The sequence below is a fragment of the Carex rostrata genome, chromosome 25 (genome assembly GCF_964058835.1).
Source record: "Carex rostrata chromosome 25, lpCarRost1.2, whole genome shotgun sequence".
Lineage (NCBI taxonomy): Eukaryota > Viridiplantae > Streptophyta > Magnoliopsida > Poales > Cyperaceae > Carex > Carex rostrata.
Genome location: NC_135942.1, coordinates 3,194,321 through 3,209,074, shown reverse-complemented (window position 1 = coordinate 3,209,074; position 14,754 = coordinate 3,194,321). Strand labels below are relative to the sequence as shown.

General features: G+C 35.1%; 2 protein-coding genes and 1 long non-coding RNA gene across 4 annotated transcripts; all 3 read right to left on the bottom strand.

The window, feature by feature from the left end:
* Positions 1-1,010: 1,010 nt before the first annotated feature.
* On the bottom strand, positions 1,011-2,873 carry LOC144576330 (F-box protein At2g26160-like). Of its 2 annotated transcripts, none has more exons than XM_078326672.1 (2): positions 2,721-2,873; positions 1,011-2,387 (listed from the first exon to the last, which is right to left on the bottom strand). In XM_078326672.1, exon 2 carries the CDS (start codon positions 2,360-2,362, stop codon positions 1,244-1,246), a length of 1,119 nt encoding a protein of 372 aa, XP_078182798.1. In that variant the 5' UTR covers positions 2,363-2,387; positions 2,721-2,873; the 3' UTR covers positions 1,011-1,243. The 2 variants fall into 2 exon arrangements, with proteins under 2 accessions (XP_078182798.1, XP_078182799.1); XM_078326673.1 differs by having other exon boundaries at positions 1,011-2,390; positions 2,721-2,845.
* Positions 2,874-5,133: 2,260 nt separating this feature from the next.
* Positions 5,134-7,121, bottom strand: LOC144543931 (uncharacterized). Its single transcript, XR_013508108.1, has 3 exons — positions 6,920-7,121; positions 5,983-6,269; positions 5,134-5,833 (listed from the first exon to the last, which is right to left on the bottom strand). It is a non-coding gene; the product is annotated as an uncharacterized LOC144543931 (long non-coding RNA).
* A 1,891-nt stretch (positions 7,122-9,012) lies between these two features.
* LOC144576329 (uncharacterized) lies at positions 9,013-11,392 on the bottom strand. The gene is made up of 3 exons (XM_078326671.1): positions 11,098-11,392; positions 10,518-10,723; positions 9,013-9,440 (listed from the first exon to the last, which is right to left on the bottom strand). The coding sequence occupies exons 1-3, from the start codon at positions 11,191-11,193 to the stop codon at positions 9,179-9,181; spliced, it is 564 nt and encodes a 187-aa protein (XP_078182797.1). The 5' UTR covers positions 11,194-11,392; the 3' UTR covers positions 9,013-9,178.
* Positions 11,393-14,754: the final 3,362 nt, after the last annotated feature.

Here is a 14,754-nt window from a genome sequence, read left to right as displayed (position 1 = left end):
CGCAAACCTATTTCGAACGAACTAGGTCCAGTTTGAATTTGGTTTGAATTAATTTCGAAATATTTCGAATCGAATTTTTTACGAACCTTTTTAAATCAAACTCAAATCGAATCACGAACTACGAATTTTTTGTACAGCCCTAGTCACAAGGGATATAAATACACAAAACAAATGCTGGATACAGAAACAAGAGATTTTCTAAAAGAATACTGATACATACGACCGAACATATTCACCCATCGTTATCCAATGCTGTACAAGTATACAACTACTTTTAAGTACACAAAAACAAGAAACCTAATAATATAATATAAAGATGTAATACTCTCTCTAGATCTCCTCTCCTCTCATAACAAAGAAACTATTTTTCAAAATATTTTTCAACTGTTATGCAGTATTTAAATGTACTGGATCTCTGTGTCATACTATATTATAAATGTTATGCATATTTAATACCACTCGATTATTTTTTGTGTGATTTTGTAAAAGAATATACAAAATACACTATTTAATACTGTACCAACAACAAACAGATATTCATGTTGAGGACTGATAGTGTAAAGCTTGCTAAGTTGCTGGTTCAGGAAAACCGTACCAAGAAACGAAGAGCACCTTCAAAGTGTTATGAACACGTACGATATTAGTTTTTTGAGGATGCACATGCAAACTTCAGTGCTCCATAGGTTATATGACATGTTTTGATCATGCACTTCTTGTTATCTTGATGACTAATTATCTATTTCCTTTAGAATTTCAAGCTGCGTGGTTTTCGAGAAGTTATTGACTTGATTTGAAGTTCACAAAAACAAATTGTGTCATCCAATTGCCTCAACAGTAAATCTCGTCACTCTTCTTTTCTTTTTTATATTTGTTACCCCAAGTCCGAGTTCAAACATATGAACTCTAATTCAAATAGTGATGGTTATTTTTGTGTGCAGATTTTACATTTATTCATGAGAAACTTATTGCGCCTGCCACCGGACCTCTGAAAATGGTGTTTCCAGAAATACTTGACTTGGGGCATTTAGTAAGATATCTCTAACTACAATAATATGAAAACGTTATAGGTTGCATCCAGACTTGATAATAAAAATGGCAATTCCTGAAACTATCCAATTGGAATATAAAAATGCATCAAATTACATTAAATGGATGGCGTTTCAAACAACAAGCACCTCAATAAATAAAATATAAAAAAATAAAAATAAAACAAAGATAGTTTAGCAACAGACATGGTGTAAGGCTAGCTCAAACATGGCATAAACCATGTGGCACTCAATGGAACACAGTTCAGCAGCACTTCTGATGTGCCATTCTCCATGTCGTACCTAAAAAGACGATTATAATGCCGAACAACATTTTTTTTTACTTCTTTACAATCCCGCATGTAGTAGATGCAATTCCCTCTCAATCCCTCAAAATCACTGGCACTCAAACAAAATCCAGCAGCTGGACTGCCAAGGAACAAAACTCTCTCTCCAATCCCCTTCAACTTGATCCATCTACACTGCCCAAAGACATCTGTGTGCTCCAATCGGTACACCTTGACCTCGCACCCCCCCTCACCTGGATGTGGGTATGCCACTGCAAGCAGATCCCCCATTGCCTCAACGAATAAGTTAAAGTGGAGACACTCCACAGGATGTGGTATCACTATATTCATCTCTGCTCCGGTGGCCATGTCAAAAACCTTGGTTTCCCTTGTTTTAGATAAATAAACAAATATTTTCCCTTTGTAGTACCCAACTACAAATGTTTTAAAAGGGATTTTGAACGTGGTGAATTCATTGCTATCAGATCGCCAAGACCCAATCTCTATCTCACGCTCGATTGAGTAGACAACCAAATGGACTCCAGATTTTACCATGCTTGAGTTGCTCTTATTGTCCGGGCCCATGTAGAGTGAAAAATAATATTCAGGCTTTGTAAAAGGAAGATGGATTTTGGTTTCAGTAAGCGGATTAAACAGATATGGAACCATAAGCTCACATGGAGGTTTAAATTGTTTATGCTGATCAACAAGAATGAAGCCAATAGATGGCTCTTTCGTGTTATGATATCTAAACCCTTTATACGTTATTGGCAGTTCGATTTGATTGGATGAGTTGGAGGATAGAGAATAGAGGAGGTAGTCAGTGTTCATGTTGGCCTCTTTGCGTCTGAGAGTTGCAGGATGCAAGAGCCAAGGTAGTAGTGGGGGAGGGTCAGCAGGGTCAGCGGCTGAGCGCCACTGCTTACACACCGAACGAAACCGAATGAAGTTTGACAGGTTTCCTAACTTCTTTGATATCAGATGGAGCAGCTCCGGGTTCAGCTCTGTCCAATCTCTTCTCATTATTTTCATGTTTGAAATAATTGCCATTCTAAAAATCTTCGAGGCCCTAGAACTGCTGTATAGATTTCAGAAATCAAAGAGTTGCTAATGAGAAAAAAAAAAAAAAAATCTTATCCATATATATTTCAAAAAAACTTATGAAAGCAGGAAAATTTTATTTTGGTTTTCCTTGTGATGTCTATTTTGTTTACTTTCTTTTTTGCTAGCTAAATACTGGTTGCAATCATTTCAGAACGTCTTTGTGCTATCTGATGCAAAGGTCAGAGATATGCCCTTATCAGGCTTAAAATACTTCTTCTATTCTTTACCCAATTTCAATTTTGTAAAGCGAGACATATTCAGAATCGACCAAAAGAACCAAAAAAAAAGAAAAAAAAGTTAGCACCTTGATTGCAGACTGGCGGCGTTGATAGGAGAGCAGAATGCTAACCCTAAGAAGCTAATTTATAATATCCTCGTTCTTCCCGATTTTGACGAGCTCTAAAATAGGATTCACTTTATCTGATTTGGCATTCACAATCATCGCCTGATCGTGAATTGATTTGGCGGGATTTGGAACAGGATATTTCCTCCGGGGAAATCACGGCAATGAAATTACGCTGTTAACCTTTTAGTGACGAGAGATCCATTACATCTTAGTCTGTTAATGGAGATCTTACGGTCTGTGCTGGCGTGCTGCACTTCTGGAATCTCTCTCTCGTCTATACGCCGTTTCGGAATGAAATCTGCTCCTTTTCTTGAGAAAATGAGGACCTCCTATTCTCCAATTCGAACCGTTTAAAATCGATTACGGCTTCAATTACATCTGATTTATTTGTGTTTTGAGATTCGTGCCATGTTAAAAAGAAATTGAAGCCATTTGATGAATGTTGAACGGTTCGAATTGGAGAATAGGAGGGACTTCCCGCCGTTTCTATTGGGCTGATAAAGACTGAATAAATGTATCTACACGCGTCGTTTCTATTGGAATATCTCTCTATACGGGAACCGAATCTCCTGCCCCTTGTGGGCAGAAAAATTCTGCCTACATGTGGATTTGACCGTGCGATCTGTGTTTAGATCCGCGCTGTGATGAAGCGTTGATGAACTTAAAATAAGACGGAAACGGAAGATTTTGTAAGGAGCGTCTCTGTTATTTTCATTTTCTCTTCGAATTCTCTTCCTAATCTATCGTATTCCTTTCCTAATTTCTCTCTCCTTGGGCCCCTGCTCCCTTTCCCGCTCCGCCTCTCGATTGCTCTCTTCCTCTTCATTGCGCCTGGCCTCCTCTCCGCCTTCTGCGCCTCGTCTCTCTCAAGACTCATGCCGTGAGGGAGAAGGGCTCTCTCCACAGCTACTAATTAGCAACCATGTGTAAATACGTAATTCCTTGAGAAATTGTTATAAGCGTTTCGATGTGTAACTCCTTCAGGCAAACATCCTGACCTTTAATTTGCCGAAATTTTTTTTCTTACCATCCTCAAAAATCAGAATTAAATGAATACCACCCGTTTATTCAGATTTAAGATTCTGCCACGAACTCGAACTGAATCTGCGGACGGATCCCCAACCTGTGCGCGTATTGAGCCTGCGGACCGATCTGCTTGCGTATTGGGCCTGTGCATGCATCCGTGCGCGTACTGAGTCGGCGCACCGACCCGTTCGCGTCCCCAATCGGCGTTCGTAAATATCATATCACTCTGAAAATTGAAACTTTGAAGTTTGAACTCAGCTTGAAAGTTGACACGTCGTCAATCGAATATCAGAATACATTAAAGAAAGAAATTTAATATCCTATCACATTTAACTCTGACGTCCAACCCAGCAAGACCCCAGATTTAGTATACTAGTAAAGATCTCCTTTCCATGTAGCCTATCCCTGACATGAAAAATTTATATAGAGATATGAGGGTCTTTTGAACTGGCCAAAACATATGAAAATATTTATTCGCCACAGAGGATCCAAGATGAGCTTATAATATTTAAATATACAAAAAGTGTGTGCATATATGCCGCCAAATCACATCCCCTCAGGTTAAATTTTATAAGAAATCAATATAGGCTCCATCCGCATATTTTGTACGCGTACCAATCCGTGCGCAGGCCCAATACCCGAGCGGATCGGTCCGCACGTCCAATATGCGTACGGATTGGGGATCCGTCCGCAGATTCAGTCTGAGTTTGTGGCGGAATTTTAAATCTGAATAAACGGATGGTATTCATTTAATTCTGATTTTTCAAGGTGGTAAAAAAAAAAAAATCGGTTTAATTTGACCTTATTGTTTTCTGACTCATGCCACGAGGGAGGACTCATGTCTTTGTACCTTTGACAAATTAGCAAAGAATTAACAAATATAAGCACATGACAAAAAAAATGAATGTGACATTGTACCTGTGGATCTTGATCTATACCAAATCATGAAATACACTGAAAGATGTAAAACGAAATACCATGCTGAATTCAACAAGCAATATCATTGGTATCCAACAATGGTACATGGAAAATACTTGTGCTTGTGATCCGCAACAACATGAAAATTTGAATTCTAGAAAAAGACCTTTATGCCCTAGACAGTGGCTCAAACAAAGCAAAACAGAATCTAAGGGGAGTTGCAGTGATGATTCGATCCATTAAAACGAGTTCAACATTCGATCCATTAAAAAAATGCCAAATTGCATAATAAAAATTGTCAAATTACATAACTAAGAGCATCTACATCCTGAAATTATTAGAGTTTCTAATCTGATGTGGCAATTTTTAATCTAGTTTCAGAGATGTGGGGGAGTTTCTTATTTAGAAACTATGCATGAAAGTTTCTTATTAAAAAACTGTTTATAAACTCTATGTTGGTCAAATAATTGGCTCAAATTGTTTCTCCTTTTTAATTTATTGCTGACGTGGCTTAATAAAAACTCTAAAATGAGTTTCAGGAATGTGAGAATTAGAAACTTTAAAGACCATAATTTCTAAAAAGTAGTTAACAGTTATTTAGAAATCCTTTTGAGTTTTAGAGATGTAAATGCTCTAATACATATAAAACTTTTCTTAATTAAAAAGGCTCAATCATACAATGTTCAAGGAGAAAATTAGAAAAGAAAACAATTTTTAAAAAAAAAAAAAAAAAGCTGACAGTTGCCGTCAGTTGGATATATTAAAGAAACGAGTTCAACATTACAACTTCTACTCACTGGTAACATTTACCGGTCATCAGCTAACAGAAAAAAGAACAAAACAAAATACAAAGAAACAATTCTTTGAACAACTTGCATGGATTTTATAGTATTGTTCCCTTTCCCACGTCTTTTTAGCAATATCTCTTCCAAAGTTTTGCTTCCTGTATTGATCTTTCTAGTAGTTGACACGCCTCCACTCACCCTCCTCTAAAAATTCTGTCATTTCGATGTTTCCAAATCAGCCAGCAAACACATATGAAGGTTGAACCCCATTCCTTTATGCTCAAGACCTCTGATTGTGCTATGATCTCCCTTGAGGCACACCAGGTTTGCTGCATCGTATCCCTAAGGGTCATCAAATTGAAACCCAGCACGTCAGTAATTGTTTGCCAAGTTCTTGTTGCATATGGGCAATTAAAAAAATTAAATGCACTGTCATTTCCAACTGATAGCTTTGACACATAACACAATCAAGAGGGCAGTTCATATGTCACCTTTGCATCACATCGTGGGTTAATATTTCCCCTCTTAACATCAGATATGCAAATAGTCTTGCCGTGGGTGGTGCCTTGACAGACCATATCTCCGGGAATTCCCATTCTACCCTTCCAACACTACTCAGAACCTTATAGAATGACTTGGCCGTGTAACTTCCCTTACTATTCCACCTCCAGTTTAGCAAGTTGCACTCATTTAATTTGTTAATTGTGGGATTCCACACCTGGGTATCTGTGGGGCTGGCGTCTGAATTATAGGAAGCACATCCTTTATCACAATTCTCCTGTTTATTGTTAACAGAATTATTTTAAATAAAAAATGCAAGAGTTACAAAAGGCTGCAAATTAAAACAAGTCTTCAACTCACTAAGCTGCAAAAATACAGGTTCTTAATAGAAATTTTCTTAATTTCAAGCATAAACAAGAATAACCAAGTAAATAAAAAACAAATGATTGGAGGCATTGAAGGTTCAAACTAGTAACAGGAAGACAACAATACACACTGTACGTTCTTTCTACCTCCAAACAATACCACTTGAAAAACATGAAAATTATTTGAAATTGTTATTTACCTAACTCTTGCAATTTGTGTACCAACGCATACACAATCACACCAGGTCAAAACAATGCGTGACATCATTAATGGACATTTCATTGAACAACTTATGTGCATGTCTGAGATTAACACATTTAGCATAAGAAATTGCAAGTTAAGAGCAAGTGTTGACAACAGTAGTTACATGAACTAGTTGGTACTATAGTGAAATTCATTTAGTTTCACCCAAAATTTTGATTTAATTCCATTTCGATAAGGAAAATAAAACACACTTTTATTATTTCCGTTTAAGTCAAATTTCAATCAATTTTATATGAAATGAACATAAATCATTTGATTACACCTGAATGACCATATAACTTAAGAAGGAGAGCTTACCTGAGGCGAGAAGAGGGAAAACAAAAGAGAAGTACATAGAGGCGGGAAAAGAACAAAGATACCGGTTGCACAGAGAAAGAATGTCACCTCCGCCTCTTAAGTTATTTGCGGAGAAGAGTTGATGAAAAGAATGAGAAGAATAGATTGGAAGGGGTGGAGTAGATTCGTTTAGGAGAAGAGAGTCAAGGAGAAAAGGTACAAGTTGCAAGGGAGAAGAGATGGTGAGCGAGAGGGGAGAGGAGCGATCAGACCAAAAGAGCTAACGGAGTCTTTTCAGTTTTTCCGTTTCATCAGCGCTTCATCACAGCGCATATCTAAAAGCAGATCGGACGGCCAAATCCACATGTAGGCAGGATTTTCCTGCCCATAAGGGGAATCCGTATCCTCTCTATTACTACAGAGGAACTGTTCCGTAGAGTTACTAGATCTGAACCGTTCCTTTCGAGTTGGCACGAATCTCAAAGCCCAAAAATACTGTCCCTATTGCGACCCGAATCTCAAAGCGGTTGAGATTTAATCTCAAACCGTAAAGTGAGGGTGATCCTATGTAGTAATAGAGAGGATACGGATTCAAGTAAGGGGGCAGAAGATTTGGTTCCCTCTATGCTCGCCTACGGGCTTTCCCTTAATAATAATAAAAAAAAAAAAATGTATCTACATTCTACAGGCCCAGGGAAAGCAACCAAATTATTATATTTTGAAGCCTACTTTCTACAGCTATTTCAGGAAGTTTCAATTGTCTTTGATTTTTTTTTTTTTTTTTTTTGTATTTCTATTTTTAATTTTAAATAATAAGATTTTTAAAAATTTATATGTTAAAATAAAGCTGTTCTATTTTTTTTTCTTTACATACACATAAAAAATTATCACTTTTCAGTTTTATATTTATATGAATCAATAAATTGAAAAATTAACATTTAAAAATTATTCATAAATATATTTTTACAAGCTCTTGATAACAATCAAAATAAAGTTGAAATATCATAATATTTGACATATACACAAAGAAAACAATATGACTCATATCTAATGTTTTAGTCTGATACTTAAATTTTAAAGTTTTAAGTTATTGAAGTTTTAAGAATAGAAGCACAATGTAAACTTAAAAAAAAAAAAAAAAAATTTGAATCCTTCTCTATTTTCAAAGACTATTTCCGTCTTTTTTTTGTTTTTTATCCCATGATCTAATGTAATCCCTCAATTTTTATTTTATCCCTCGGCTTTTGTCGACTCTTATCAGGTTCTATCAATTGTCTACTTTATGCCTACGGGTTGTATTTTAAAAAAAAATGCCTGGTACATGTTTTATTTTTTCTGACCGAAGTATAGATTCTTGAGTTCAATTGACAACTATATTATAGTCATCCCGTCACGCGGAGAAGTGTTGAGTCCCATAATTGTTTCAGGAACCGAATCCTCTGTCTTTCTGGGGCAAGAATTTTCTACCTCCAAAGTCACTGCGTGTGGATCCGAGGTGGACCTCCAGTTCAAAAATGAACAGTGACCGGCTATGAGAAATGAGCTTAATTAATGCACTGTTGCTATGGTTAACAGCGTCACTGCGTGTTAACAGTGGGTCCGAGGTGGGACTCTGTTAACATTTTGTTTTGTGTATCCCTTGTCTTTAACAGTGACCGGTCCCACGCGCAGCGATTGAGGGAGCAGAAAATTCCTGCACCCAGAGGGCAGAGGATTTGAGTTCATTGTTTCAAATACACAGAAACTAATTATAAGTTAAAATTTGCCAAAACTCATCATCCGTGTATTAAAAAACAAGTTTCCATGAAAATTTCTCCGAAAAAACAAATGCTCGACTCAACAGACTTGTATGCTGTGTTACTTCATAAATTAATGCACTGTTGCTATGAGAAATGAGCTTAATTAGTTCATAATAATTCAGTAAAATAAAAATTAGAACTGCTTTGCAGATCTTACAGAACTAGTTAAATTGGTTTTGTGGCCTGAAGAACACGAGTAGCTTTATTGATTTAATATTCTTCAGTTTAAGTTTGTACAAGGCCACAAGGGATATGCATACACAAAACAAAATGGTGGATACAGAAACAAGAGATTTTCTAAAAGAATAATGATACAGCAACGAACGAACATATTCATCCATCATCATCCAATGTTGTACAAGTATACAACTACTTTTAAGTACACAAAAACAAGAAACCTAATAATAGAATAGAAAGATGTAATACTCTCTCTCTCTCTCCTCTCCTCTCATAACAAAGAAACAATTTTTCAAAATATTTTTCAACTGTAGTTGCTCATGCCAATGGTAGCACCTGCATATGAGGTCTCACCGGCAACATCACGAGCCTTAGAGAATGAAATGTAATAGAACTCAGAAAGAATTGCAGTGAAAAAGACAAAGGCAGCCCCTGCGCCAAAAACTCCCTTCCGTACCGTCTCGCAAGAAGGTGGGTCGTTCACAAAGAGAGTGCGGTACTTTGTATGGTACGCATTTCTTACCGACCCAGCCAGTAGACATGCCTCAGCAATTATAAAAGTCAACCTATAACCACAAAATTGAATGTGATTATGCAAATGTCTTGCAAGTTCTCGGTTTTTTTGAGAGATGTAATCACTGAAATTAGGTACATTTTCTATTGTGTGCTCACATGCAAACTCAAAGTTGTTGATACATTATCTCAAAATGGAAAACCAGAAGTACAATATTAGAAAATTTGAACCCAAAAAAAGAAAGAAAAAACTATTGGCTTCTTCTGCTTGAAATGGACACTAGCATCCTAAAATTGGGATAGTTAACAATTTGGCATTTAATGCTTGATTGGCATACACAACGTGAAACCTCAGCATGTTTAGTCAACAACTATGCACATGATTACTTGAGGGAACAGTAATCTAGTGACAACTGTCATTTATTTTATTCAACAGCTCATGATTAGTGGTATTTCTAGGTTGATGCATCATCTTTTTTTTTGTTTAATTTATTTAGTTTATAAAACATAGAAATGCTACAATATCAAGCAGACATAACAGAACAGGAAATGAGCTATATGATTTCACAATTAAACAGCAATTAAGCAGTAGCAAAAAAAAAAAAATTCAAGCTGATAATTTCAACCCAGATTGATCTACATGTAACATACATGTAACATATTTATTAAGGAACCTATGCATGTTCTTTACGAGAATTTTATCAAGCCCTTTGACCCAGACAAAAGGATTCGACATGACTCGGTTCTCTAAATGAGAAACCAAATTTCAAAACTAAATGAAATTAGCACATAGCATTCAAAAGAATTATTTTCTTATATGTGTGAAAAAGTTGGTATGTACTTATTCCGTAGGTTCTCTTCAACCATGTGAAACTTCCTTCACTTACGGATGCAAATCAAATGTGCTTAAAAAGTTAATAGATGTTCAAAATATAATTTTTTTAGATTTGATCTTATCAAGAGCAACGCAATTTCAGTAGGCCTTAATTTATGGTGACTTTACTTTACTTAGTTACTCAAAAAAGCATCTCATTGGTCAATACAATTCTGGTCAAAACATGCACATGTGAAGTTGAGTAACCACATGTACTAATCAATATTTTACTGCAGTAAATAAATAAATAAATTACCAGCAGAAGAGGAAGAGTATAAGGGCACAGGCACGGGACCCGCCGGGTTTGAGGACCCGGCCACAGCAGAAGCAGCGGCTGTAGACCATGACAAGAACTTGACTCAGCAGTAGGAAAAGGAGAGAACCAACACCATACCCAGTCGATATGTCGGAGTCATACACACAATACGAATAATTCTTTTCTGAATCTGACACAACCGATGCCTGATTTACAAAAGCAATATATAAAAGAACAAATGAAACAGTGTCATAGTCTGTGAATGCGTTAATTCTTCGTATCATGGTCAAAATTTGTAACTGTAAGGGATGTTTCAGGTATCTCAAGGAAATCCCAATTTGCAATTCACTATCACAGAATCCAGCCCCAATTGACAATATATGGACTTTACATCAGCAATCTTCACAAGTGTCCCCCAAAACGGGGACAAATTTTATTGAAATTATTCTAAAATTGCTTCAAAACATGGTGTTACAAACTCACAATAGATTGCATTAAGAAGTTTCAAAAAGAGTATTTGAAAAGGAGCTCGACTAAAATGTTACAGAGAGCGAGAGAGAAAAAGTGACAGAGATCTTACCGTGCTACGCCGCTGCTCAGCAGCCACAGCCAATCCAAAAGCGACAAGATCAAACAAAAAGACTAGCACAAGAACAAGTACATTGGCTGATGCCATGACTCTCTCTCTCTCTCTCTCTCTCTCTATCTCTCCTATGTTTTTCTGAAGAAACAGATGTGGTTTGTCGGTGTTATAAACGAGAGGAGAATATGCGGTTTGTCGGTGAGATGAATACAGATGGAAGTGCGTTTGTTGTGCAGATCTGAGAAAGAAGGGAAAACAAAAGGATGGATTGTGAAACTGTGAGAGAGACGCACTAACGGCAGTGTGGTGTGGTGTGAGCGTTAATCTGGCAGGTTCGGTTCGGTTTGGTACCAATAAAGAAATGTTCAAGTTAGGTGACTCCTAAATTTAGGAAAATGATGCTTAGTTATAAATGGTACATGTGTCTATTGTTAAATGGTTGGGATTAAGTGACAATTACACAAATAGTCCTGATAAAGTTATAATTATAATAAACTCATTCTCTAAATATTTTTATAAGCTTTACGTACTCATAGTAGTTAGGTACCCAAACTCTCACTAAATATTTAAAGAAATAATTTTTTTTAATACGTACTTGTAGCTTTTTAAAAAAAACGGCATAACCAAAATATAGAGCATTTGAATTCGCCTCATTAATATTACCGCAAAAGATTTATTTTTTTTGACAACTTACACCTTGTTTGGATGAAGAGCAGAGAAAGGGAGGGAATGGAAAGGAACAAAAACTTTTCGTTGAATTGTGTTTAGTTGATAAAATTATGTCAGAGGTGAAGGGTACAGGAGCTGAAAGATTTAACCTTGTATTATTATATTTAATAGAATTAGTTTTCCTCTCAAATTGGGGTGTAACAGATGGAAAAAAAAAAATTGTTGCAAATATTTTTAGAAAAAATGACATAAATATTCAACCCTATATCTTATTTATATAATTCTCACACAAGATTTTTTTTCCTCAAATCTATAACAATCACCGAATTTCTCATTAACCTCCTAAATTTTAATCAACCAAACAAGAAATAAGACAGAAAAAAAAGTTAAATTTATTTTCTCTCATTAATCATTCAAACACGAAAATGTTAAATATGTTAGTCTTCCTTTCTATTCCATTTCATTACTTTCTATTATTTACCTCTCATTATTTCCTCTACTCTCCATCCAAACAAGGTGCTGAAACATTCCATTCCATTCCTTTCTATTATTTACTGAAACTCTCCTTAAAAAAAGTAAACTGATTTCAAAATAATGATTTTTATAGATGAAGACTTGGACAGGTGCCGAAACATTTCCAATGCTGAAGAAATAAAGAGAAGAAGATCAAAGCTTCGAGATATCATTTAATCAAAAAATTTGAAATATCAACAACCTGTCAGAGCTTATAAAATATTAAGAATAAATGCCAAGTCCTTAATTAGTGTTATTTTTAGACTTGTGATATCCAAATGACAAATCAAATCAAAGTTATAAAGAGTTACGACATCACTCATAAATATATCAAATGTCTAATTTTTTGGCATACACCCTAAACAAAAAAAACAAAAAAAACTTCACAAAATTATTGAAATTAAAATATTAAGATCTTTAAAAAATAAAAAATAGAGGACCGCCCCTGCCCCAGGCGGTCTGCTAGGATTGTGGGCCACCCATCCCCGGGCGATTGGGGCAATTTTAAAAAAAAAACGAAGTTAGGGGTAGTTTTGTAAAAATCTTTTTTTAGGGTGTAAATAAAAATGGCCATTAATTTAGTGCTAATTTAATTATTATTATTTTTTTTTGTAGAAGATTACAAATTCAAAATCGTCCTCTCAAAGCACAAATTTATGACTGTACCTTACAAAATGCAAAAATCAAGCGTTCCACTCTGATGTAAGTTCTCACTTGCTACATTTATTCCGGCATTTTATATTGATAGTGTGTAAATGCACAAAAGTCCCCATATAAGCTTGTGTACTTTTATTTAGTTTACTCTTAATAGTGGTTCGGTGAAAGTTCATTGTCAACATCTAATAGTCGATACGATGACACAGTCAGGGATATTATGTCTATTAATCTTTTAACAAAGAACATTTAATTATACTAATCAGATTAGGACTGCTCATGAGCTGAGTTGAATCTGAGTTGAAGGTAACTTGGATTTAATCATGAATCTATGAGCCGAGTTTAGTTCGAATTGCTAATCCAGTTTCGAGTCAGAAATCCTAACTTGGATTCAACTCGTGAACAACTCGAGTCAACTCGAATCGACTCGTGACTCGTAGATAGTACATAATTTATCAAATTAAAAATTATAAAAATAAAGTCTAACAAAATAAATAATACATATTTTATCAAAATAGTATACAATTTAAAACTTGACATAATGAAACAGTAGTAAATACATAATTAAATAGGACAAAGTTTACCAAATAATTATATAGTACAAAGTCTAACAAAATATTACATAGTTTATCAAGTCAATTAGTCAACCGAGTTGGAGGCAACTTGGCTTCAACTCGTGAGATAACCGAGTCAATGAACTCGAGTCAGTTTCAACTCGAATTGTTGATGAGTTGAATTCAAATTGATTCCGAACAAGTTATGAGTCATGAGTTTTTTTTTTTTTTGCACCCCTACATCAGACGTCCACTGATTCCTAAAGTTTGTTTTTTTTTTTGTATCTTGGTTTCAAATATATAAATTCTTGCAAAAACATTTGTTTATCATTTTTTTTTCCCGTCTATTATGCAGAATAAATTTACGAGTGAATGCCACAACATGAAGAAATGAGCGTATGCTGCGAATTATTTTTTTATGGAAATTAAGGTAATTATGCAATGTTTTCTCCTAAATATGAAGTCGTTCAAATCTCAAATTAAAGTAAAGAAAAAATAGTTAGCACCCAAAATGTTGCAAAGACTCAAATTAAGAGGAGGAAAACAACTCAGATTAGATTGAAAAATTGCGTGCCCAATAAATTAAATATTCTGAATCACCAGTAACGTCAATTGCAAGTATGAAGTCGTGCAGTGAAATTAAAAAAATATATATATCAACTTAACAAAATTACAGACATGACGCTAAAAAGTCAAGGTTCCATTAATTGCAGCATTGCCTATAAAATCAATTGCAGGAACACGGATATGGTCAGATATTAGCTGGATTCTGTTGTTTAAAACGATGAAGCCAGAAAAAATTTCGTAGCAGGGGCAAATTTTATTATGTCAATAACATCTAATTCTAACGCGAAATCAAATTGAAAGCCAGTACATGCCAGAAAAAAAAAAAAAAAAAAAAAAAAACTGCTACATGTCTTTTGATAATATCTTGAGAACAATATATTTTTTTAAAATAACTAAAATATAAAATGCTATTTGAAAAGTTATCCTCTACGAGTTAACCATGTTTTGGAAGTATTCATTTTTTTTTATCATTGGGGATCATAACAAAACATTTTATTCTCAATGCAAGTCATCCAACTAAGTACAAAGAATACAAGGCTTTTGATGCGAAATAATTTGGGACAGAGCTGAGCCATGGGTTCAAGATTAAGGAAAAATATTTAAGAAAAAAAACACCAACGCTGAAGTTAGAAACCAATTATGATTTAATAGGTTAGAATAAGACTGTTTCCTGACAAAAGCAAGAACTCAATGAAAG